This window comes from Arvicola amphibius, chromosome 1 (assembly GCF_903992535.2).
Source record: "Arvicola amphibius chromosome 1, mArvAmp1.2, whole genome shotgun sequence".
Lineage (NCBI taxonomy): Eukaryota > Metazoa > Chordata > Mammalia > Rodentia > Cricetidae > Arvicola > Arvicola amphibius.
In genome coordinates this window covers 198,617,275-198,644,126 of record NC_052047.1, presented here as the reverse complement: position 1 = coordinate 198,644,126, position 26,852 = coordinate 198,617,275, and the positions used below count along the sequence as shown (strand labels likewise).

Genomic DNA, 26,852 nt, shown 5'->3' with positions numbered 1-26,852 from the left:
TAAGCAAGATGTTTTTAAAACTAATGCCACCAGCTTCCTTTTGCTGTTTCTCCCCCACAATGCTCATACTTGAACCTTGCCCATGTAGGCAACTGCTCTACAACTGAACTACATACGCTGCTCTTTCTTATCGGTTAAAATGTGGCTTCTAGAAAGTTCCACCTGGCTTGTGTTTGTAATTCACATTATGCTTCCATTAGACAAAGGTATAAAGTCTCTTGACGCTTTTTGACCCCCAAACTGTAGACCCAGAAAGGAAGCATGTTGTATCCTGGCTAACATGTGCAGTGAGAGCCAATACTCTGCCTCTTAGACCGTGGTGGCTTCACAACGGGTAAAGTCTGACACCGTTGGTACCTGCAGGAAGCTGCCAGCATGCGGGTACCAGCTGGTGGTCCTTACCTGCAGAAGACTCTGGGGGAAGGGGATCTCAGCTTCACGTCACCCATAGGCAGAGCTGTCTCCACCCACTTGCTATTCCGACCGCACACCCAGACATCAGCAGGGCAGGAGATGGTCACAAGCGATCGATAGTCCGGCAGGGCAGGCTGCATGACCCAAACCCAATTATGTTGTTCAGAAACTTGTCCGTAACTAAAAGGCATCTGAGAAATCACTGTCACCATCTCTGAGGGGGAGAGAAAGCTGGTCATTATGTCCAATTGGATTTGTATTGACTGTTGTCTATTGTTTGAGGACAGCAGGGCCATGCAGGCACACGTACACACACTCATGAGCACGACTCTCATTTGCTGGGACATTTGGGGGGTCATTCCAGGTCATCCTCCTCACATATGTGGCCCGAGACTCTGTTACAAACAGGCTGGCTTCCTGTTCTTCTTCTACTTTTTTTTGTCTCAAGACAGGATCTTGCTACGTGACGCTAACTGACCTATACTCCGCACATAGCCTAGGCTGGCCTGGCTCTTGATTTGTAGCCCTCTCGGGCCTTGAACTCCTGACGATCCACTTGCTTCTGCCTCTCAACACTAGAACTACAGATATGCGCTATCCCTGGCTTCATCTTGAGTGTCTGGATTCCACAGCTCTAGATCCTCACAGAAGCGCAGAACTAAAGAGGCAGGAAAACCAAGATCTCCTCTGACCCCAGGCTCTCAGCAAAAGCCTCTCTTAGCTGAGAGAAGGCATGTCAGAATGAGGGATCACTTGATAATCCCTGACGGCGTCTGCACATCAGACAAGAAACTTCCAAACCACAGTGGGGCAGCCTGGGAGCTTCCCAGCCATCTGTGTGGGCGGACCCTTCCAGCCCATGATGGCCACCTACAGGGGACACTAGAGACAGGAAACCAGAGTGAACCCAAATCTCACGAAACAGCACACCACAAATGACCCACTTGCAGTGTATCTAACCACTTCATTCAAAAGACTCACAGGCCACTAGGAAACACAGGCTGGTGAGGGCTGGATGAACGCCTCCAGCTTGTAGGGTGCCCATAGCTAGCTACTCATTAGGAGGAACTGAGCAGTGAATTCATAAGAAAGCTGGGAAGATAAAGATTACCACTTCCCAACTGTCACTTTAAAGGTTTGTCTGCAACATATTTATACATATTTTCATATTTCCCCATTGAGATAGATTGTACATACAGAAGACAGCCAACACATCTTCACCAAACGAAGAGTAGTTGTGCTGACAGCCAGTGTGACCCCTCCCCAGTTCAAGGTACAACTTCCAGCAGAAGCCTCCTAGGACCCTGAGGGCATCCCCCCATTATAGTCACTTCTGTCTTGTGCTCATGGAGTTGAATTTTGGTAATAGCAATAATTAAATATTTATTTTTTGTTTGCTTTTTTCACTACAAAAACGATAGGTATTGACTGTAACTGTTTTACTTTCATGGGACTGGCCAGGGGGCATGCCTCAGTGGTAGAACATTTGCTTTAACTTCATAAGGACCTGGCTTCTATCCTAAGAACCACAAAATTAATCAATTAAAATTGTTTGAACCAGCAAAATGACCCAGTGGGCAAAAGTGTTGCTATACAAGGCTAAAAACCCAACTTCAGTTCCCCAGAACACACAGTAGAAGAAGAAAACTGTCTCCTGAACTTGTTCCCTGGCCTCCACCTGCATGTGGCCCCTACACTCATACACACATACAACTATGCACACACATACATGATGTGGGACGCCCTTCTGTATATGTGTTGTTTTTATTGGATAATGAATACACTGTTTCAGCCTATGGCAGGGCTGAACATAGCCAGGCTGGAAGAGAGAGAGAGAGAGAGAGAGAGAGAGAGAGAGAGAGAGAGAGAGAGAAGGCAAAGTCCGGGAGATGCCAGGTAGCTACCAAAAGTCACAGATGCCCTGGAATCTACCTGGTAGGCCACAGCCTCATGGTGATACATAAATTAATAAAAATGGGTTAATTTATGATGTGAGAGCTACTTGATAAGAAGCCTGAGCTAATAGGCCAAGCAATGTTGTAATTAATATAGTTTCTGTGTGATTATTTGGGTCTGGGCAGCTGGGAATGAAAGAGCAGTCTCTGCTTATATATACATATCATGCAATATTAAGATTTTGATTTTATGTTAGGTGATTTGAAGCAATGTATTAGTCTCATTAACTCTCTTTGTTCTCTTGACAAGCATTTCCATTATCTAGCTCTTGTAGATAATGCTGCAGGAGCTAGCCCTGTGACCATGCCCTGTGTCCCTATGACCACACCTGTGCTGTCCAAGAATCAAGCATTAGTGAACATCTAGGAATGGTATTGCTGCATCAAAGAGCACAGGCTTTCATGGTGGATAGAGCCCATTCCAAAATCCTGGTTCCCAGAATCCTGGCACTATAGTTGGCATGGCCTGGGGAGGGATGGGCCAAAGTGCTCACTCCTGTCTATTAGCTACAAGACCTGTAGATAGTCACCTCTCTTCATCCCTTGAGATTCAGGGTTCTGTCCTCTGAGAAGGAGGTGATGGCTCAGACTGTCCCAGGAACGTAGCTCAATGGGAGACCATGATAGAGGCCGTGGTTCAAGCCGCAGTACCCTCCAAGATTGGGTTGGTAGATATAAAACCCCGAAACGGTCCTGTAGCTCCCATGTCACTATAGGACCGGATGCATGAGCCGGGAACTAAGCTGAGACTTAAAAACACCTAGACAAACACAGAGACAGACAGACAGACAGACAGACAGACACACACACACACACACACACACACACACACACACACGCAAAGAGAGAGACAGAGATGGAGACATGGATCGCTCTTGACAAGAGTGCCAATGCCACTTTATTGTGCTCAGGGGCAGCTTATATAGAAATCCTTAGCCATACCCAGCTCTCGGGATCTTTCAGCTGCAGACTCATCAGCCTGCCATCAGGGTCTCATGCTGAAGCAGCTGCAGGCGAGGTCTCGGGCTCAGAGCAGCTGCAGACAAAGAAAGTCAAGGGGCCAGGGATCTATAGCTCCCAACAGGTAGAAGCAGATAGGCCTGTAATCTCAGCCACTTCAGAGATAAAGCTGGGGAACCAGGATTCTTCAGTGTCATCCCCAGGCTTAGCCAGCTCTAGACCCACCTGGGCTACAGGAGACGGTCTCAAGACAATGAAATAAACCAGAGTTGTGACCCAGCCACAGACGCACATGTTCAGGGAGGTCTGGGACCTCCGGCTGTGGCTACCTCCTGGTCAGCTCCCCGTGGCTTCAGAGACCGGCTCAACTCAGCCTTGATGGTTCTAGAGCAGTGTTTCTCAGCCTGCAGGGGTCGAACAAACCTTTCGCAGGGGTTGCCTAAGACCAGCAGGAAAACACAGGTATTTCTGTTAAAATTTATAACAGTAGCAAACTTACAGTTATGGAGTAGCAATGAAAACAGCTTTGTGGTGTGTGGGGGGGTCCACCACTACATCAGGAACGGTATTAAAGGGTCACAGCATTAGAAAGGCTGAGAGCCACTGCTACTGGGACTTAGGAGAAAGTTTGCCCCTGAACAAATCTGTTCTGAAAGCTCTTCCCTCAAAGGTGTCCTCACCCAGGTCTCTCCCCAGACATAGAGCGGGTCCTTCCTACTCCAACCCTGGCTCAACTTTCAGCCCAGTCACGGAGATGCACCTAGTCCTAAGAGACCTTTCTGTGTGCCATGACCAGGCTCATAACTGAGACCTATCTTGGGATGTCTAATTAGCATTTACTAAGCACATACTATGTGCTAGGCATTGTGCCAGCTTTGAAGGGCACAGTAGTGAGTAGTGGATTGGTCACACTGCCCTGAAGACCTCTGGCCTGGCCACAAGGTCCAATTAGAATTGGGGCTAGGGAAGTCCGACATTCAAGTCCACAGAGTTGTCTGGTTCTTAGAGAGCAACAGAGAGTGGGGTTTGGGACACTGATGCCCACTGCCCCTTGTGTGAGGACAGGGAGGGGAACAGCTTTAAGTGTTATAGGGCTGGTTGGTGGCCTTGGACAGAGGACCACCATGAGCCAAGGGTCGTGCCTGCCTGACTCAGAAAGCCAGCAATCAGCTGGCTAGAAGATAATGGCTCTGTCTTTCCAGCTCTGTCATCACCTCCAGTGGGCATCCTGTGATGACCGCTTGCCTTTGAGACTGGGGTGTCTGAGTGCCAATACTATAGCTTTGTGCCAGCACCCTGAGGAACGCAGACAGAGACAGTCCTGATGGTAATTCCTCAGTTGTCCTAGCATGTAATAACTATTTAATAAATCTGTGTTGGCTCAGTGACATACTAAGGGTTCTATTTCCTTCACTCTTTCCTCTGTGTTTTTCTACAAATACTTTTTGAAGAAACCAACCTTGGTTTAAACCTCAGAGAGACTCCTTAGTGGCCAATGTCTTGAATTTATAGCCCTTAAAAGGGTTTTATTTTGTGATCTAAATTGCAAGACTCAAAGTGGGGCGGTGAGAGGACGATGAGAAGGAGCCATAATTTGCACCCAAAACAGCTGTTCTTTGTTGTCCTGAGCTCAAATCAGCTTCCAAGTTCTCATTGACTAGAGGTGAGCATCCATTACCATAATAACCAAGCTATTCAGACCATCCCACCCTCAGTGTGCCTGCTGCCTGCCTGGTTGAATGCCAGGTCCCAGAAAGCCGACTGGAGACACAGGGGTCACAGTGGATCTTGTATCTCTCCAAAATCATGGCACATATCTCCAGGGTTCTGCCTCCTCAGGGAAAGAGGAGTTTCTGCCACTTCCATGAAAGGCTGTGTCATTCACCTGGACAAGCACAAGAACATCCCTAGCTCACTCCTTTAGGTCTGTATTTCAGGGCCTGGCACACTGCACTCAAATGAGCTCTGAGCCCTGGGTCCCAAGTAAGTGAATGCCATCAGACTAACCCAGAGCTTTTGAAATGAACAGATGCCAGCTGTACTTCGAACCAGCTGCTTGGGACTTTGAGGAGTGAAACCGAAGCCAGGGCCCCACACTGGGGGCACACACGGCTCTCTGGAAGCAGAGAGCCAAGGGGCACAGCATAGGCTGCCGGCAGGCTGGAGCTGCACTCGAGTGGGAGATGAGAGGAATGTTGGGGGCGCTGAGGGTGGAGCCCAGAATGCCAGTGGAAATCCCATGCTATGAGGGTGGACTAGGGAGCAGAGGTTCCGGGGTATAGGCTTGAAGGGCCCAGTGTAACGCAGAGAGGAAACTGTGGCAGGCAAAGCCAATGTTACAGAGTCAAGTAAGTGGGGAGCTACAAGGGTGTTCAGGCTCTAGCGGCTAAAGGCACCTCACCCTGGTTAGCTGAGCTGCCCAGGTTGTGGAGATTGAGGCCTGGGAGAACTCTGGCAGCCATGGAGCCATTATTAAATCCAGACTCATACCTGGCAATCTCCTTTTGTTCCCTAGTAAGACCATGAAAGAGTGCTACCAGGACCAGCCACGCCCCCCAACCCACCCCCTGGCGCTCCAGGCCCCCAGGAGCCAAGAGGGGAGTTCTTTTTGAACAGTTACAGGACAACCAAGGACTTGCAGTCAGCACTGCATGGAATGGAAGTGACTCCGTACTGGAAATGAGAGCCTCTTCCCCATTCCCGGGAACTCAGTTGACTGCAAGAGTTGAAGATGAGTTCATGCACTAGGGATACATACTGGTTCCCCTGCTAGTGGCCCCACAAACCACCCAAGCCACACAGCTGTCACTCACTGGTATTTTGGACCTTATTCCCTATGGAGGGATACCTTGCTCAGCCTAGATACAGTGGGGACGGCCTTGAACCTGAGTGATTGACTTCCTTGACTCCCCGTGGGAGGCCTCACTCTCTCTGAGGAGTGGATGGGGAGGTGGGGTGGGGAAAGGTGTGGTGGGGGGAGGCAGGACGGGAGAAGGGAAGAGAGAAGGAACTGGGATTGGTATGTATGTAAAATACGATCGTTTTAAAAGAAATAAAATTAAATAAAAATTTCAAAAAGAGTTGAAAAGGAAGCCACAGCGGAAGCCAAGACTCAGAGGCTGCTCTCCGTCAAGGGTCACTCCCACCAGAAGCTTGGAGTTGCCAAAAGGCAGAAAAAGGCGAACACGCCACCTGCTGGCTCTGGAGCGCAAGGTCGGAGCGGTCTGGCTCGCCACCTGGTGGCCATTTGAGGACTCGCATTCAACTCCTAGTCTGGCCTCCCCTAGGTCTGGCAAGAAGATTCCCCCCAGTAACTCCCACCTTAGCAAGCAGGAAAGCAGCCTTGGTCAAGCCAGCTCTGCAGCCTCCGGGGACTCCGGGGACTGGATCTTCCGAGTTACCCCCATCCAATCCTCACCCTACCTCACTGGCTGTGGCATTTGAACCCACCTCTGAACTCACCCAAACTTTAATCCTTGGATTAAACATGGCCAATGTCAGAGTGCTGGACCACTGGGCAGGGTGATGTCACAGCCTCTGCACGAGGGTGACACTCTGGCCTTTGGTCCTGGGACAGGGAGGTCAGAGGTGAACAGTGACAGGGCAGTGGGGTTTTCCTGTACCCCTGGGTGGGAGCACAGCAGGTGCCCCTCCACCCCAGGGCCCAGGAGGTTATAGGTAGATTGAGACCCCCTCCCCACAGCTACCACAGATCACCCTGATGGGGTGTACTGAGCTCTGCATGTGGCAGACTGTGCAAAGGACACCGTGGTGTTTCTGGGGGGCTCCAGGTTTAGACAGAGGACGAAGAACTAGAACCTCATTATAGGCTGGAGATGGGATTCAGTGGGGATGCAGAGAAGACAGAATGACCACTTCTGGTAATTTGGGCACACCAAGGAAGCTACAGGAACTGGGCCTAGAGAGCGAGTCTTCACCCATCCCACAGGAAAGGGGCACTTGAAGCCGAGAGCCTGGCGGCAAATTGCACCAATCAGAGCAGTTTGAAAACTCCCCTGCCCAGACCGGTGGCCCCTGAGCTCGAGCGTGTCACCCAGAGTCATGTTTGGAAACTTCCAGTGGAGGAGGCTGTTCAGATTAGGTGAGGTCACACGGGTGGAACACTCAGGATGGGATCAATGAATGCCCTTATGAGAAAAGAAAGCCACACAAGATCTCTCTGTGTGTCCATTTGCCAGGATGTCTATACAGAATCTAAGAATCTTGTCATTCTGTTTGGAGACATCGAGCCTCCGGAGCCATGAAAAATGAATGTGTGATTCGGTCATTCCATCTGTTGGGAAGTGCTACCAGAGGCTGTTGTGGAATGCAGATGAACTGTCTTCCCAGAGCCATGAGTTGAAGCCTGGATCCCCAGCTGGTAGCAGTACACAGAGGCTATTGGATCCTAAAGGCTGTAACCTCATCAATGAGTCAACCCATTGATGAGTTCCTAGGCAAGTGTGCTAGTAGGAGATAAGGCATGGTGGGAAGTGGGTCACCAAGAGGCAGGCCTTTGAAGGGTGTATCTTATCCCCAGCTCCTCCTTCTCTTCTTTTCCTCCTCTCCCTCCCCCCACTCAGGCCCCCTCTTCCTTTCTGTCACATTCTTCTGCCTCATCACAGTCCCAGAAAACATGCAGCCAAGAGACCACTAAGCCCTCGGAAATCATGAGCCCAAAATAGTCTTTCCATGCTGATGTGGGAGTCCCCTCTGTATGCTGTGATTACCATAATGAATAAAGAAACTGCTTTGGGGGCTGGAGAGATGGCTCAGTGGTTAAGAGCATTGCCTGCTCTTCCAAAGGTCCTGAGTTCAATTCCCGGCAACCACATGGTGGCTCACAACCATCTGTAATGAGGTCTGGTGCCCTCTTCTGGCCTGCAGACATACACACAGACAGACTATTGTATACATAATAAATAAATAATAGTTTTTTTTAAAAAAGAAACTACTTTGGACCCATAACAGGGCAGAACTTAGCTAGGCAGAAAAAACTAAACTGAGTGCTGGGAGGAAGAAGGGTGGAGTCAGGGAGAAGCCATGGACTTGATGATACCCTATCTCAAAAAAAAAAAAAAAAAAGAGGGCTGATAAGATGGCTCAGTGGGATAAAGTGATGACCACCAAGCTTGACGATCTGAGTTTGATCCCCAGAACACACATAGTAGAAGGACAGAAGCAACTCCACAATGGTCCTCTGTTACATGCTCTCCACACACCTGGGCACGTGCACACGCAGAGATTAGACAGACAGATATAGATGACAGATTAAGAGAGGGGGGAAGGAGGTACAGAGGGAAGGAGGAAGGAGGGAGGGAGGAAGGAAGGGAGGGAGGAAGGGAGGGAGGGAGGGAGGGAGGGAGGGGGTAATTGAGGAGTTGTACCACCTCTCATGAAGTTACTTCTGTTCTGAGTTTTCCCTTGGTTCATCTTTTCATGCCCTGATCCAGGTAAGTAGCCAGTGTCCCGTGGATATCTGTAGAACTTCTGGGCACCCTCCACCCCATCATATGTCCTCAACGGGGTGCAGTCTTCAGTGAATTTGGATGTGAGGTGCTTTGCCACACCTCACCTGCACTAGTGAAGCTTGGGGCACATCAGACCACAAACCCCCAAGTGCTGGCCTGAGAGTTCACCCCGGTGTTTCCCATGTTTCCCCTGGTTCTGCTCACGCATGGTCAATTCCATGGCCTGAGGTAGATCTTCACGGACTAGAGGAGTTAAGGATTTAATTCTCGTGGGGAGAAGGGGAAAGATCCAGAGAGACCCTAACCCTCCTGAGAAGCGGCTAGAATCTAAGACAGAACATGAGCCCTTCAAGCCCAGTGCCTTGGTTCCTCCCTGTTGCACCAGGCACCCTGGCTCAGGGACTCATTGCAGGACTTGGAGATGCAGTCTTAGTGCATTTCCATCAACCTTCACATAAAGAAACTAGAACTTGTGCCTCTCTCAATCTCCCAGCCAGTCCTGTGCCATCCGTACTGTCCTCTTCTTGGTCCTCAGAAGCTACTTGGAGACAGATGTGAGTTGGGATATGGAAGAGACCCCCAGAGAGGCTGATGGAGGGATGGGTGACAAGAAAGGGATCCTGTGGGGGGCATTTCAGGATGTGCTAATGATCACCTGATCACTAGCCCACTGGGAAGGGGGCGGGAAGGCGTACAGCAGAGTCCAGGGCTCTCACATGGGAAGGGGAGGCAGCCCGGTGCCAGCTGTCCACCCCACTGTCCATGGATGAAGGATGCTCCCTCTGACATTTCTAGACATGCGCACACCGTACTGGCCAAAGACAGACTATAAAGGAAGTAACTTGCCAGGACATGTGGGTGGGGCACCTGCTCCATGTCAGCCACTCCAGGGCAGCTCTGGAGTGTCTCCACCCAGTGGGTGACAATCCATTCCGGCAGGGTACAACACTGTCACCATGTAGTTCTCTCAAGTGGCATCATCCACGAGTTAAGGGGTTAGACAAGTGTACTGCTAGAATCTGGCCACGAAGACTTCTCTCAGGTGACAACTCCCCTTGATGCCAGCAACCCAGGCTGGGCGGGTGCCTAGTGCATCCATGCACTCATTCAGGGAAGCAGGGTACTCGTATACACGTTGGCTGTTCAGGGGAGGCTGGCGCCAATTGGGAAGATTTTAACTTCCTGCGAAGTACAAATGCCAAGAACAGAGGTCTATTTTTTTCTTCCTGTCACAAGAAAGCGGTGACATCATCAGGTTGTTTTATATGCTTAAAATGGCACCTTTCCAAGGTCCAGACAGACAGGGAAAATGGAGAGGGCCTCCACTCCAGTGTACCAGTGTCCTATGTACTGGCTTCTGAAGGATCTCAACATTGAACTCAGCCCTCACACAGGCTTTGTTTCCTAAGCCCCGGGACCTCAGATGGCAGGTTATGGTGTTTTGACTAGAGTATCAAAAACAAGGTGAGGGAGCCTACAAGGCCTGTGTCTGTAGCTTCAGAGCTACAGGCATCCTCACTTTTGCAGAAAGTGAAACTTCCCTTTCGCAAAAAACAGCATGAGAGTTTTGTAGGCACGTAGGAGCCTGTTCTGCATTAATTTGAAGGCGATGAACACGATCTCCATGCCGACGATGATATAAATGGAGAAGAAGAGGAAGAAGTGGGGGTGATCGAGCTTGATGTCCCCGAACCCAATGGTGGTCAGTGTGACGAAGCAGAAGTAGAAAGCGTCCTCGAATCCCAGCTCCGTCTCCCAGAAGGGGAGGATGGCAGCTGCACAGGAGATGTAGGCGAATATGACCAGGGCGATAACGGGGAGAGGGATGTCCAGCCTCTCCACCTGCTGGCCCACTTCATCCAGGTTGCTAAGGATAGAACAGGACAGTCGCCCCAGCGCCAGCTCGGGGCATGAGCTGCTCCTCTCTACGGGATGCGTGGGTAGTCGTAGCTTGTCCTGATTGTCTCGCGCGACCAGTCTCTCAAACACCTCCACGTTGCAGCTTGGAGATGCAGGCTCCCTGTGTGGCTGGGGGTCTAGGAACTCATCCGCACCAGCACTAATGACAATCTGAGGAATGGTTTCCTCCGCGGGTTTGCCGTCCGGCTGCCTCCCGCAGAGCAGGCCGGAGCACCACTGGGAGGGAGCATGGGGGAGGCAAAGGAGAGCCTGGAACCGACTGTAAGCCCTGGATAAGACCGTGGCTAGGATGTCTCCGATGTCTGTGAGGACCAGGAACATCAAAGGGATCCCAAAGAGAGCATAGAGCATGCACAGGAGCTTGCCGAGCCTGGTGATGGGGTACATGTCTCCATAACCTGAAAAACAAGACAGAGCCTGCTGTCGGTATCAGTCTCCCAGCATCCCCCAGGGCTCAAAAGAAACCTGCTGTTTCTTCTCCCAGACGTGAAACTTTACACGGTAAGAATATTCATCCTGGACTGGGTGCAGAACTCGGGGAAAGCTTGTGCTTAGTGGGCATAAGGCTTCAACCCCCAGTGCCAAAAGTAAACACATAGGTGAATAAATAAGTAAATATTCATCTCGAAGCGTCTGCACGTGTGTCTGGCATGTGTCATGATCAAGGGACTGGGAAAGAAGAGAGGCAGCTCCTATCCAGACTGAAAATGTCTGTGGCAGGGTACGTGCTAGGGATGGCACAATCGCCCTTATTTCCTTAGGCATGGTTATTTCATTGTGCCCCACGTGCACCCTCGAGGCAGAGCTCACTCACCTGGAGGGGCGCTGGTGGGAGGCAGTCATGTCTACTTCATATTGCCAAAGGTGCTGGCTTCTACGAAGCCACCTTTGTCCTTTCTGAGGGCCCTGGACCTCTTGGTGCATTTGTTTTTATATAAGGCATTTATTTTATGTCACTGGTGTGGACAGTAGTGTGCATTGTATCAGGGGACCATAGAAAGGAGATAAAGTTACCACCGTGTCTGCCAAGCTGTCAAGTTTCAGGAGAGAGAGATGCATGTGTTTGTGCATGGTAAGGAGGCTCTCCGCACAGAGTACTCACAGCCCCCTCAGTGTGTAGCCCAGCTCTGAACTTAGCAGGCCCCTACTTGACCGCCACTCATATCTTTGCACTTCGGGTTAGAGGCGGGTGGGTGGTCCTGCTCCTAAGTGACCAACTGGGAAGATCCTGCCAGGCTGGGACCCGGGACCCCATAGGCTAGTTAACGTGATGCCTGAGAGCTAACATCTCCTTGCTGAACGCCTACTGTGGATGGCGAATGGCCAGCCTTCCTGGAGAGGTGTTCTCGTAGTTTACAAATGGGGAAACTGAGGCAAGGGGCAATGAAGGAGCTTGGCCCAGCCCATATGTGTAATAAGTAGTGGAAGCTGGGAATCTAGCTCACAAGGTTCCTCAGCCCTCAGTACTGCTTGTCGTCTCAGGACGGGACTCTCAGCTAGTGAGAACCGGCTGACCAGTGCCCATCAGGGGCTGCTTTTCTGTGACTCCCATGCTACCCTCCCTTCCACAGAAGACAGGACCCAGGAGCTGAGCCAGTGGCCCCTCAGCATGGACGACTGCAGCTTTCAGAGCTGTTGACAAGCAGAGGAAAAAGCTTGCTGTGTATGTTTGTATTTAATCTTTGACTAATATAGAAAAATGCATCAATTATGTAAATTAAATTGAAAGCGATTCTTAGCAAGCTGAGAGCACCGGTCTCCTCTTGGCTTAAGGCCCCCTGCTGGAAACTTGGCCTCCCAATGCAGACAGACTGTGGGATGGCCATGTGACCAGGATCCTAGGGACCCCCCCTAAGTTCTCATCAGACCCCTTTCATCTGTGGAGCACTGACACCCCGCAGGCTGGGGGTCGACCACGTGGTAGCCGGGTTAGTTAACTCCATGGATGCGTTCCTTCAGTGAGTAGTTACTGCGTGCTTAGGGAACCCACGAAGGACACATGCACAACACCTTTACAGGGTTCAAGCTCCCTGAGTTTCTGGGGCAGGGGAAGCAGATGTCAATCAAATACCCACCAATAGGACTATTGATATTTGAGATGAGGCGCCATCACAGGAAGGGAGAGAACAAATCATTATAAACAATTATTATAAACCATAGAAATGACAATTATTATAAATGTGGTTAAAACAAAGGCTTCCATTCAGGATTTAGGCTCAGGAAAGATTTCTTGGTTAGGTGACTTGAACGCAGGCTGACACAAGGTTGTTCTCATTTATTCTTGCTGCCGTGATACAACACTGACCAAAACCTACTCGGGGAGGAAAGGGTTTGTGTCTTACAGATTACAGTTCATGGTTGAGGGAAGCCAGAGCAGGAACTCAAGGCAGGGACCTAGAGGCAGAAACTGGAGCAGAGATCGTAGTGCATCCCTGCTTACAGCTTGTTCCCCTGCCCTTGTTCAACTATGTTTCTTACACAGGCCAGGCCCAGCTCCCCAAGGATGGTACTGCCCATAGTGGGCCTCCTACATCAAGATAGTTTATAATTAATCATCAAGAAAATGTCCCGTAAACATGCCCCATGTCAAGTTAAGGGACTCCCTTACCGAGGCACCCTTTTCCCAGGTGTGCCAAGTCGAGACACAGTCGAGATGAGCTAACTCAGGGACCAGAACCTGGCCAAGCGAAGCAGCAGCGTCGGTGTGGGCAATGCTCCTGTGGCCGATTTAAAGCCAAGTAGTTTGTGCACTGCACGTAAAACAAGGGTGTGACAGGAAGCTGAAATCCAGCCTGCCATGCATGCACCAGGCTCCTGGCTCAGGACTCACATGTCTCCCTAGAGAGGATTCTAAATTTTAACCAAAGTGTCTCCAGAGTAAAGCTGTCACTATATATGAAGAGTTGAAAGAAGGCCAGTGTGATGGTTGAATAAGAATACCGCCCGCCCTCCCCAAGGCTGGAGAGATGGCTCAAAGGTTAAAAGTGCTGCCTACTCTTTCAGAGGTCCTGAGTTCAAGTCCCAGCACCCACATGGTTGTTCCCGTTCATCTGAAATGAGATCTGGTGCCCTCTTCTGGCTTTCTGGCATACATGCAGACAGAATATTGTATATAAATAAATAAATTTTAAAAAAGAAATAAAATAAAGAATACACCCCCCCATAGGCTTATATATTTGAATGCCTAGGCACCAGGGACTAGAACTCTGATAGGATTAGGATTAGAAGATGTAGGTTTAGTGGAGGAAGTGTGCCACTAGGGGTACTGTGATGTCTCAAAAGCCCCTGTCAAGCCCAGGCTCTCTCTCCCTGCTGCCTGAGGAGCAGGATGTAGAACTCTCAGCTACTTCTCCAGCACCATGTCTGCCTGCCACCATGCCCCTTCCATGATGATAATGGACTACACCTCTGAACTGTAAGCCAACCCCAATTAAATGCTGTCTTTTTTGAACAGTTGCCTTGGTCACAGTGTCTCTGAGCAATAGAACAGTAATTGAGACAGCCAGTGTGGCCAGTGGGCATGGACCAGGGGAGGGCAGTGAGGTGAGGCTGGGGAGGTGAGGGGTCTAAGGGCTTAAAGAAAGGAGTACCTAGGGTGTAAGAGAGGTGCTGAGATACGAAGATAGGGCTGGCTTGTCCGAACCCTCGCTGAACGGGTGGAATTCCGGGTGAGAGCCCACTAGGAGGTGTTTGACAGAATTCAGGAACCCAGAGGAGAGGAAATGCCATGGAGGAAACTGGACACCTCACTCTGATTCATGAGCTTCGTGGCCTGGTCTAAGGGACTTGATCATTTGCTGCCTTGATTTCCTTGGGTACAATAGCAAAGAGCCTGAAATCTCAGCTGCTTGGGAGGCTGAGGCAGGAGGATAGAAAGTTCAAAGCTGCCTCTGAGCTTGGAGCACCAGTCAAAAGTCCTATCCCAAGTTTTACGTGAGCCCCAGAGTCATAGCCCTTAGGGACGTCACAGGCCACAAGCAAGTCCCCCACACATGAAACACCTCATTTTCCAGATAAGGTACAAAGCCCCTGTTCTCAGAAGTTTCTGGAAGCTCACAGCTGGCTCCTTAGAAGCAACTGCCTTCTCAACCCAGGCCTCCAGGGTCAGGGCCTAGAGTTAAATTTATTTTGATTTAAAGGATCAGATCAAATACTGCTTGTGCAATCAGTAAAGTGCTTTTTAGAATCAAAATCCCCTACACAGCAGAACTTACGGCCATCTCCATTACTGCCCGCATTTAATGCACAGTGGACGGATGAGGCTGTGACCTGTTGAGGTGACACAGCTGTATCCCTCGAGAGCCAGCACCTTTTACTCCAAGAGCTTGCCCATCGATATGTCCAACCCAAGGTGGGCTTCCGGAGACCTTCCGAGTGAGATGTGTATATGCTACATTCCAGAAAAGAGCCCTGGGAAGCAGGTCTCAGAGGGCACACAGCCCCACAGAGAGAATGAACTAACTCTCCCAATTACCGAATGCTGAAATGCAGAATGGAAAACTATCACTTCCTATAATGCATTCCTTATTCCGATACAATCACTCCACAGCACTTAGCCTGCCAAGGATTTAATAGCCCTGCACTTCCCTTCCTGATGCCAGGAGCTGAGCCAGGTGAGAACTGACCGGCCTCAGACACAGGTATCACTTTCTTAGCCTCGGGGCTAGGTGTCTTTTAGGCGAGCTGGAGCTAGACTGGCAGGCTGAAGCAGGGGTGCAGAGGGACTGTCACACCCAGCAGCGGTCCATCAGAGGCAGTGCTGACACACACCACCATCCTCCTTTAGGGCACTTCTGGCCACAGGCTTCCCTACTTGACTCATACAAAGGGTAGCGGTTTGAGTTTTCCTGAGATTTGAACCAAGCTAATGCATTTCAACTGCGTCAGTGATGGGAGGCCTGGACTCCCGTTAGAGTCACCTGTGGGGCTCCTACGGAAACCTGGGCCTGGATTCTGATAGGTCTGGGGCAGGACCCACGGGGGTTCGTGTAAGATAGGGAGGAGATAATGAAGAGCAGCTAGGCTGAGAGCTTGGGTGGAAAATGTCTCCTATGTCACGGTCTATGGAGGGGGCAGGGATGTGGCTTAGTTGGTTAGAGTATTTGTCTAGCACGTACAATAGCTCTGGGCTCAGTCCTCACACCACATGGCCACAGTGGTGCTGCCCTTAGTCACAGAACTTGGGAGGTGGAGGCGAGGCTATTGGAAGTTCAAGGCTTGTCAAGTGTAGCTCTAGACTGGATAAAGCCAGTGGTTCTCAACTTGCGGGTCTCGACCCCTTTTAGGGGTTGAATGACCCTTTCACAGGGGTTGCCAAAGTCATCAGAAAACACAGATGTTTACGTTATGATTCACAACAATAGCAAAATTACAGTTACGAAGTAGCAACAAAAATAATTTTATGGTTGGGGTCACCACAATCTGAGGAGCTGTATTAAAGGGTCGCAGCGTTAGGCAGGTTGGGAGTCACCGGGTGAAGGCAAATTGCGAGGCCATACTTGATGGAACTGAGCGTGAATTTGCATTCCTCACAGACTTCAGCTGTGTGGACCCCACAGGTCCAACACACCTGGATCTGCTGTACCAGGCCGATGACGCTCAGCAGACCGTATCTGTAAATGTTTGCAGACAGTCTTGGTGACCATTGTGGGTGGGGGCAGTGACAGCCATGCTCCTGTGTCTAGAAGGTGGAGGACATATATGCTACATGCAATGAACAGGTCGGGTTCCTAGGGCCGATAATTAGCCTGATACAGTGGCCATAGGGCCACTGTGAGGTCCTGTGAATTAGATCTGATTAAGTTCTTGGGAGGCAATGAAAGGACAACCTAAACTTGTTCCCTCAACCCCCAGCTTCTCCCCAGCGTCTTACTCAAAGTTGCTTCTCCCCTGAACCACACTTCTTTCACATTGGCCCTTGGGCTTAGTTTGGGACTTGTGATGGTTAATCTCAATTGTCAAGGTGACAAGGTTGCCATGGAAATGAACCTCTAAGTGATTTCTTGGACTGGGTTAACTGAAGAGGGACGTCCCACCCTAAATATGGGTGGTGCCATTCTATGAGGTGGAGTCCCTTACTCAAAAGAGAGGAGGAAGCAAGCTGAGTGCCAGCATTCATTGCTCTCTTCTTCCTGACTGGACGCCAAGCCACCTGCCGCTGCGTGGTCCTGCTGCCACAGTGTTCCCACATGGATAGACTGCACCCGCTCTACTTGTGAGCCAAACCCAACTCTTCCTTCCTTAGGTTGCTTTTGTTTGGTATTTTGTCATGGCCACAAAAGATGTGACTGATAACATGGGCTGCATCCCTCACCTGTGAATGGGGGCAGTCACAGTACCTCACTCATGAGACCCTTGTGAGAGTTAATGGGGGTTATGAATCGCTTGGTCCTTAACTCTGTGGTTCCCATGCTTCCTACCTATTATCTACTCATTCCCCCACCCTGTCTGTCTTCAGTCAGACAACCAAGATTGGTTCTAAAAGACCCATGACTGCAAAAACCTCTGTTGGAGCTTGTGAGGTCATGTGTCAAGTATGTGGAGACAGCCGCTAGTGTCCCAGTGAATGGCCCCTCTCCCTGGCTCTTAAACTGTCCTCCCCCACTTAGGAGTACATCACTGATCTTGGTCACCCAGTGAGCCCATCTCTTGTTAAGGCCACTTGAAAGAGGGAAGGAAATAAACGAGAAGCTTCTAGAACAAGATCTCTGTTGTTTCTAGAGAACTCAGGGCAGAAAGGGGGGATAGTCAGTTCTTTTCAAATTACATGTGGTTATGTCTAGAAGTTACGTGGACCCTGCGGGCCTCTTGTGAGGTGACAGAAACCTGATATTAAGCACAGCAGGAGCTGTGCACCGCCCGACCTGGTGTGTCTGGGGGCGGGAGGGGAGGAAACGCATGGTCATCTTGGTGCTGTTGGCCATGGATTGAGTCAGGTGGTCGGGCAGCTGCCGAAAGAGCTTTGGCTGCCACTGATACATATAGGTTCAGTCCACCCTTTCTAGTGCCCTAGGGGTAAGACTGGCAGCAGTCGGCAGAGTTATGGGTCCAGGTGTCCAGCTAAGAGGACCACATCCCTTTAGAAGATACTCAGCTCTGAGTCTTGGTGGACAGATGGCCACCAGTGTCTGCCACCCTGGAATGGGAAAGACAGAAATTAACTACATCTCTGTGGCTGCTGTGGGCCTAGCCCTCCTAGAACAGGAGGCTGCTCTTTTGAAGGATAAGGACCCCAGGCCTTTGGCTGGCCAGAAGGGGCAGGAACTAAGCAAGAGGCTATTTTCTTGGTGAGAACTCTGACCCAAGAGCTCCTGACTTGGCCCTCCCAGCAGGCTAGATGCCCTGCCAAATGCAAGCCAGGCTAACTTGAACCTGCTCTCATTCCTAAAGTCCTCTCAATTGGCCTAGGACATAGAATTCAAGTCTCCCCATGGCCCCTGGAACCTAGAAGGGCTCCCAAGACTCGTCTCCCAGAGTTGTAAGGTCCTAAAGGGGACACTAAGGCTGGCATTTTACAGGGATCGTTTTTCTTGCCTGGAAGCCTCCTCTCTCTGATCTGTCAGACTTCAGCTCACAGGTCACATTCACAAGGAAGCCCTTACCCCTTACAGGGCAAGTCAGGGCCTGTCCCATCTGTCTCACCTGCCTCTTTCTCAGATTTCCTCTTGCATGGCTTTTAGTGTGGGTACTTATTGGTCCCTCTCTTTCCTCTCTGTCCCTCAGATAAGAGGCTTCCCTGGGGAGGAGCATCCAACCTGTTCCCATGTGTTAGGAACACAAGCAGTTTACAGAGAGGCAGTAGAGAGGGCTCAAGCGTACATGACTGAGTCTCAGGTTCTCCATCTGGATACGGGATGACAACTGTATCTGTCTGGTTTGGGCACAGAAGAGCAATGTATATGACGTTAGGGCTGGAGACAGGGTTCAGTGGTGGAGTACCTGTCCCCCCCCCCCACACACACACCACAGAAACTAGGGCATCTTAATTGCAGCTATGCATTTATGGGACAATGGGAAGAAACAGGCACAACAGCAGAAAGACCAGGTCCCCATTCCCGGTTCCTGTGTCCTCCATCATTCAGGATGGCCTCTGAGAAGAGCATGGCTTTGAGGGGTCTCAGAACCCATCTTTAAATGAGAGGCTAGGGAGCCCCCTCTGGGTGACTGCTACACTTTCCTCAGCCTGGAGATTGGGAACAAGAACAAGCCAAGGGCAAGGACAAGACACAGCCAGCTCTGTCCACTCTGGGAGTTCCGCCCTCCTCAGGGCCACCATGTACTCCAGGCTCCCATAGGGAGGCTCGGGGATTGTAGTTATCCTGCTGCCCAAGCACAGCTTCCTGAGCAGAAGATGGGGGTCTGCAGCACCTCACAGGCCCACAAGGTCAGGGTTCCACCTCTGAAGGAACATTACTAGACCAAGTCTCAAAGTCCATTCGTGGGTACCAATTCCACTCATTGTGTGACCTTAGCCTCTGACCTTATCTCTCTGGGCTCAGAATGTGGGGCTCATATCACCCCATTCCCTGGGCCTGCCTGAGCATTGGAGAGCCGCTGGACATGGCTGGGTTGTGTAATATTGTTTGTGGCCACGGCAAGCGCAATGCAGTGTCCAGATCCTGGTGCGGGGCTCTTGGTTTCCTCCACTGCTACACCCCAGCACCTTCTCTTCCGTAGCTCTGGTCACTCCCTGTGAGTCTCCTGCCACCTAGATGCCATGAGCCTAAAGCCCACTCTCCTCCAGTCCCAGCCCTCATGGCAGCCAGCTCCAAGTCCACCTTTTCAGCAGTCCTGGGCATCTCCTTCTGGAGGCACCATTGGGAAGTCACTTCCATAAGCCGGGCATCCAGGTCTCCCTTCCAGACCCATCCTCCCCTCTCCTTGGCTTGACCATCCTGTCCATAAAAAACCAAAAACCCCAGTGCCAGAGGGGAGTTCTTCACCCCCCACCCTGATCATCCTTCAGGCTGCCTTTCCTGCCCTCTTCCCATCTCACAGCCGTTGTTCTAACTTGGGTGGTTGCCCACCTGGACTCCTGAAGAAGCCTCCAGTAGCCACTTTCCCTCCTTGTCTCAGGGAGACCGAGTCATCAATTTCTTCCCCGCCAGGAGTCGGCTGGACAAGCCCTCCCTGCCTTAAGGGCATGACCTGGCCTCTGTCTCTCTCTTCTTCATCCCTGAAGCCACCTCTGTGCAGTCCTAAGCTTTGTGCTGTTCTCTGGCCTTCGACTGGCTCTGTGGGGTCTGGAACGCCCTTGTTATTCCCACCTACCCCACCTCTCTGCCCTCCTACCCAGGAACTCTGCAGGCTCGGCAGGCCTTTAGAACATTCTCACTGTTGGGTGCCCCAGTTCAAGGCTGATCCAGCCACCCCTCCGTCCTCTACTTTCAGGAACCGCTGAGAGCATTGCTGTCATGCACAGACCCCACCTGTTCACCTGTGAGCATCTCTAAACTGCCCGGAAACCTATAGGCTGGAGCCGTGTCTGCCCTGTTCCCAGCTAGCACAGGCCTGCATGGTGGGCCAACCGCTTTACGCAGGAGCACTCAGTCAAGGGTCCAAGAAGGACCACAGCATGGCCTGTACCTTGCTCATCTGGGCATATGCCCAGGCATGGGGCTGTAACCACCTAAAGAAGAAAAGATGCTGCTTCTGATTTGCCTTTCACCCCTGGGGCCTATGGACCAGTAAGGGCCCCCCTTCCTGCCTCCCAGCTCCCAAGGTAGGCACGCCACCACTCCTCCTTGTATTAGATAAAAGGAACATCTCAGCACACCTGCCAGCAGGTACCCCCATGTCTTTCCCAGGCAAGCAGCTGTTAGCCACAGGGTGAGCACTTACCCACTGTGCTGAACACTGTGCAGCAGAAGAAAAGAGCGCTCAGGAAGGACCAGTCTTCGGGTGCCTTGAACCACTGGGGCTTCATCTGCTGCAGATGCTCACACAGGTCTTTCCTGTTGCCGTCCACCACTGGGAAGAGACCAGAGTGATAAAAAGGGGCCTGCCTGCCAGACAGTCCTGCCCAGCAAGAGCTCAAAGGCCAGCAGCACCCCCACCCCATCCCCACTGTCCCATCAAAGCCCTCCTTAAAAATGCTTCCCCGGCGTAGAACCAGCTGCTGGTGCCTATGGAGTCGAAGAGACTGGGTAGTCCCAATGGAGGCCTGGGTGTGACCTGAGCTCAGCAGCCTTAGAGGATTCCTTCCTTCTTCCATGGACTCAAACTGATTTTTTTTTCTTTTGAGAGAGGGCCCAGGCTGACCTCCAATGCTATAATAAACAAAGATAACCTTGAATTTCTGGTCATCCTAACTCCAGATTACAGACACGGTTCGTCATGGCTGGTTTATGTGCCATTGAGGATCGGATCCAGGGCTTTGTGCATGCTAGCCAAATACTGCTGACTGAGCTGCGGCCTTTGACGATTTCCTAATATTTGAATCATTTCTTCCACGTTTCATTTTGTTTGTTTTGTTGTTGTTTGGGTCTTTGGGGTTTTGTTGCTGTTGTTATTTTTTTGAGATAAGGCCATGCTACATACCCTCGGTTGGCCGAGAAGTTACTACATAGGACAGGCTATCCTCAGATGGTACCAGTCCTCCCATCACATTATAGTTAGGCAGCACCATGCCTAACCTTCTTTATTTGTTTTAAAGAGGAATAAAAGCCTCTGCCATCTCCATCCTGGAACTCCAAACTAGCAGGGCTTTTGGCAAACCAGTCTGTGGTGAGAAACCTGCAAGACACTGAGCCTATAGGCTTGGTGAGCACCCTGAGCTCCCGGCTTCAGGCCGAGGCTGTCTCTTGAGATGGGAAGCCTTGGTCCCTGGGCTAAGAGAATGGTACAGAGTCTGGCCACAGGGGAAGTCACCACCCACTTGAATTAAATGGCCCCAGTCTGGGAATCCAGACTCTGGGTGCTAGACTCTCCCTGACTGCTTCTTATATGTCTAGACAAAAGGCTACTTTCTGAGTCTCAATTTTCCCCATTTGCAAAGCAGTTCAGCTTGGTGCTTAGAATCTCAGACTTGTGGGTCGCCTGAATGGAATTCCTGTCTTGTTTTCCTTGTACGTGAACTTTGAAAGTTATGTAACTTTCCAGGGCAAGAGAAGATAGGAAATTAAAGATATAATCAACAGAACATGAGAAAAATAAAAGAGAATAAAAGATAAATTAAAAATTAGGCTCTAACAACCCAGGTGGGGAGGGCTTGAGAGCCTGCCCCATTCTGCATGTGGCCCTGTATGGCCTCTGCATGCTGCTGCTCCCGAGTAGGGACATGGTTTGGGAACAATTCTTGATAGCTGGGACTGACTGGAAGCTGGCCCAGGAAGTCAGAGTCCTGCTTGGTGGAGGGTGTTTGCATCTTTGTCTTAGAGACATTTCTACTCAGTGGCCAGGCCGATGCTGAGGTGATATTGGCATACTTGGGGCTGTCATAAGACCCCCGTTTATAGCAAGTTCAGGGTCCCTGACCCAGCCCACACCTCAGATTCACCCAGGAAATCTATCTAAATCCACATTTCCAAGCTTCCTCTCACATCTACACAATTGGAATCTCAAGGCTGGGCTGCAGGGATATGTAAAGGGGTCCTGGACATGGAGTGGAGTGTGCTACAAAGTCTTGGTCTAATGTCACGATGCATTTTCTTGCTTAATCCTGCCCAGGCCCCTTTATCTTGTCCCCATTTTCATAAACCAGAAACTGAGGCCCTGGCATCCAGACTCACTCTGGCCAAACCAAGGGAAGTAACAGAAATGATACCTGTTGAGCATCTTCTGCCTTGCAGAGGCCTCGTGCCTCTCATCTTTGCCTTCCCAGGGGTCCTCACTATTGGCAGATCTCAGATAGGGATCCCCTTCTCTTCAGGAGTCTAACAAGGGAGGACCCTGCTGCTGCTGTAGATCTCATAAACTAAGCTAAAACAACAACCTGGCCTCTGTCACCCCAGCCTCAGACCCCACCCCCCACAAGCCCACTACAAACAGACTTTGAAATAGGAATCAGCTTGTTCATTTCGGGGATCCATGCTCAGGTAGGATGGATGGTTCCTTGAAGTCTCAGAGTTGAAGCCACACCACTCACTCTGCTCATCCTGCCCATCCCGCAAATATCTCCAGTGGCCCACCCTCCCCTATGCCCTGGGGGCTGGGTGGGGCTGGTGGGAGCCTGAGGCACAGGGAAGGGGAAGCTGGACCCTAAGAGTGCCTGCTTAGGGCTTACTTTCCCCCATTGCACCCCTGTTCATTTCCCAGCTGCCCAGAGAAAAGTGACCCCACCCCCAAGCCCACTACAAACAGACTTTGAAATAGGAACCAGCAGGAGGAGGTTAGAGGCAAGCTGCTCACAGCCTTCTGCCAGGGTAGCTGCGAGACCATAACCTCTCAGGCACCTACCTGTCCTGTTACATTTCAGGATGCTGCAGAGCTTGTCCAGGAACTTCTTCAACTCGGGGTTCTCCTCTGCATCTGGGGCAGAGCGGCCCTCTACTGCAGAGAAGAGAGCGGCACCCACCAAGGCATAGGTCACCAGGCAGCAGAGGAAACAGAAGCCAGGCAGAAGCTTGCCCAGGGCCTCGGGACAGCATCTCCTGGCTTTCCCCAGGACCCCACGGCAGCATCCCCTGGCCTCAGGTGGCTCCTCAGCTTCCATCCTCTTGGAACGGCTCAGGGAAGGACAGGAGGTCTTTGTGGAGGAGGCGGAGGCAGCCAGCCTGGGCCTAGAGGAGGAGGGTGGGAGTGGCCGGAGAATGGCCAGGCTCCAGCCCTAAGTGGATAGTGCATGAGTTTCCCAGAGGACCCTGGAAGCAGCCGGAACCCATCATGTTCAGCTAATCCAGATAACTGGGATGGCGCCCCTGCTAGCGCCCCAAATTGCTATTGATCCACCTGACCAGCGCCAGAGCTGCTGGCGGGGGCTTTGGAGGACTTCATGGCGATTACTTGTTTTGTTCTGCCTTTTCCCATTCTGAAACTGCGGCCCTGGCTTCCAGGTACCAAGTCTGATATTCAGGTCTTAGTCAAATGCCTGTCTTTTCTGATGCTGTTCGGACACCTCTTGCCCTGGCGTGCCTGGAATATTGGACAACGGGAATGGATGTAGCTGTAGTCCCTTTGTTTCCAAAATGCTGCAACCCGTGTGGTTCTCTCACTAGCCTGGAACTTGCCAAATAGGTCAGGCTGGCTGTTCTGGAAACCCGAGATTCACCTGTCTCTGCCTCCTCAGCGCTGGAATTCTAAGCAGGCACTGCCATGTCTGGCTTTTTTTTTTTTTTTTTTTTTTTTTTTTTTTGGTTTTTCAGAGACAGGGTTTCTCTGTAGCTTTGGAGCCTGTCCTGGAACTAGCTCTTGTAGACCAGGCTGGTCTCGAACTCACAGAGATCCGCCTGCCTCTGCCTCCCGAGTGCTGGGATTAAAGGCGTGCGCCACCACCGCCCGGCTGGCTTTTTTTTTTTTTTTAATGATAAATCTGGTCTTGAATTCAAATCTTCATGTTTGCAAGGCTAGCTAGCACTTTACCAACTAAGTCATCTACCTAATCTAAACTTCCTACTTACTGAGGTTTTTCCTCCCCTAGAGCGGTTTTGTTAACAAAGGTGCCTGTAAAATAACACTAAGTTCCCGGGTTGCGGAGGCCAATGCAGTGCCTCGCTCTGCGCAGACGCAGTGTGGACAGAAAGTCAGCTGCACTACCACAGCCAAAGCTGAATACTTCCACACCAGGGTTGGGGGTGTGACTGGTTGACTCTAATTGTCCTCTCCAATTCTCTGTTAGGGAACTCTGGGGGGCCATTGCTGGCTGGAAGACAGAACGGCTGTGATTACCCACGTGAGACCTCTACAAAGCTCCTCTCATTTCTGAGACTAGGTCAGCTGCTGGGACCACCGGGTCTCTTCTTGGATGATGTAACTGCCCTTGAGCTGTCCACGCACATGTGAATTTCTCCAAGAGACTCGTGTTTACCAAGCGGGACTTGGTAAGTTCCTGCCCTCTCTATCTGGGGTGACTGGAGAGAGTGTGTATTTCTGGTCTAATTTTACATGTAAGGTCTAACCTTACATGGCTCAGCAAGTAAGGGTGCCTGCCACCAAGCTTGATAACCTGAGTTCAGTTCCAAACCCACACAGTGAAACGAGAGAGCTGATTTCTACAAGCTGCCCTCTGACTTCCACGAAGTGTGCTGTGGTGTGTGCTTGTGTACACATGCACGCACGCACACACACACACACACACACACACAAAATGAATAAATCTTAAAAAATTTAAAGAATTGACTCCTGGGGCTGGGGAGAGATGACGGTTCAGCAGTTAAGATCACTGGCCGCTCTTCCCTAGCACCTGGGGTCAGTTCCTTGCACCCACCCGGGGGCACAAAGCTGTCTGTCTTCTGGACTCCACAGGAACTGCGTGTACAAGGTGTACAGACTCACGTGTAGGCAAAACACCCACATACACAAAATAATAAAAGGAACTGTGAAAAGGAAGCATTCTTCAGAGCTTACTAGTTCTCAGTAAAGTGACCAGCCACTTTCATGTACAGCTGGGAAGACCCGACCGAGCCCTCTTCCTTCTGCCACGCTCGGGTGCTGCCAGCGGGCTAGGCCCTCACCAGACAGACTCCTTCATTTTAGACCTCTAGCTCCAGAATCATGAGAAATTAATTTCTGTCCTTCATAAAGTACCCCGTGTGTGTGGCTTTGGATGTACTAAGGCAGGAGAAATAGCCCAGCTCTACCGGAGTCTCTGGCCAATCTCTCCTCCAGGCCCCTGCCCTCTCCTCTCCTCCTCTTCTTCCTTACTCCCCCTCCTCATATAGACATTCAGTGGCCAAGCTGCTCAAGAACAAATAACCCACCGATTCTTTTAAAAATAATGAGAAGCCAATTACACGCCTACATTAAACGTGGCATGGATTCCGAAAGATCAAATTGCTGTGTTACAATCAAGTTGTGCCGCCAACTTTATATTTGTATCCTACAGGCTTTCACCACTGCAGGGGAGCGTGTGGGAACCGGAGGAAGAAAGGGTCTTCGTATAAAAGACTTGGTGGGATGAGGGCGGAAGTGAAAGCCGGACCTCAAAGGCTCGCTTGTTGAACCCCACCTACCCACGTGGGCAGAGAACCACTTCTTGCTTCAATTTCTGCTTACGGTCTTTTGACTCTGCCCTGGGGAGAGGCCATGTGGCCAGTCACAGGATTAGCAAGATACAAGGACAGTTCTTCCAGAAAAGACAGACGTGCAAGGAGGTGCAGCCCAAGTGGCAGAAGGCTTGCCTAACATGAGTCAAGTCTTTATCCCAGCCTCGTGGAAACCTGGTGTCCTGGCCCACGCTCATAATCCCAGCACCTGTGAAATGGGTGAAAGAATATTGGTGTTCAAGACAATCCCTAGTTACCTAGTGAATTTGGAGCCAGCCTAGACTGCAGGGGACCCTGTCTCAAATTGAGACAAGTAAATAATAAATAAAATTTAAAAGACAGACATGCCACCTTCCAGAAAGGAAGATCAAGGCAGTCACTGACAGCCTTTGCATACAAATACCAGTTCTTTATCTAGACCCCTATGCTAGGTGGGGAAATTAGACCAGAAATGCACACACCGATGTGGTGCTTAGGGGACAAAGCAGGACACAGCTGAGGTTTGACTATGAAATGTCCCCCATGGGACGTATGTTTGAGCACATGGTCACTGGCTTGCAGTGTGGTTTGCAAAGGTCGTGGGACCTTTGGGAGGTGCAGCCTTGCAGGAGGAAGCGTTTTGCTTGAGGCAGGCTTTGAGAACACTTCCTGTTCTGTTTCTGCTTCCTGAGTGTGGATGCCATGTGATCAGCCAGCTTCGGGCTCCTGTGGCCTTGCCTTCCCTGCCTTGAGGGGCGACAGACTCTACCAGTCTGGAACTGGGAGCCAGAACAAAACTTTTCTCCATTGTGCTGTTTTCATCAAGGTATTTCATTACAACAACAGAAATACAAAAGAAACGAACAGACACACACAGTTCTCTCAAGAAAGCTTCACTGTTAAAGAATCTGAAACCCAGAGAAATATGGCTGGAAGCAGAGAATGTCACTCACTAGGCTAAGGCTCCAAAGCTGGAGCTCTGGTATCCTAGAACTCTGACGCAGAAGGTCATG

At 50.7% G+C, this 26,852-nt stretch overlaps 1 protein-coding gene across 1 annotated transcript; it reads right to left on the bottom strand.

The window, feature by feature from the left end:
• Positions 1-5,249: 5,249 nt before the first annotated feature.
• Kcnk18 (potassium two pore domain channel subfamily K member 18) lies at positions 5,250-23,372 on the bottom strand. The gene is made up of 5 exons (XM_042054485.1): positions 23,117-23,372; positions 20,561-20,689; positions 10,320-11,118; positions 5,731-5,933; positions 5,250-5,644 (listed from the first exon to the last, which is right to left on the bottom strand). The coding sequence occupies exons 1-5, from the start codon at positions 23,370-23,372 to the stop codon at positions 5,250-5,252; spliced, it is 1,782 nt and encodes a 593-aa protein (XP_041910419.1).
• Positions 23,373-26,852: the final 3,480 nt, after the last annotated feature.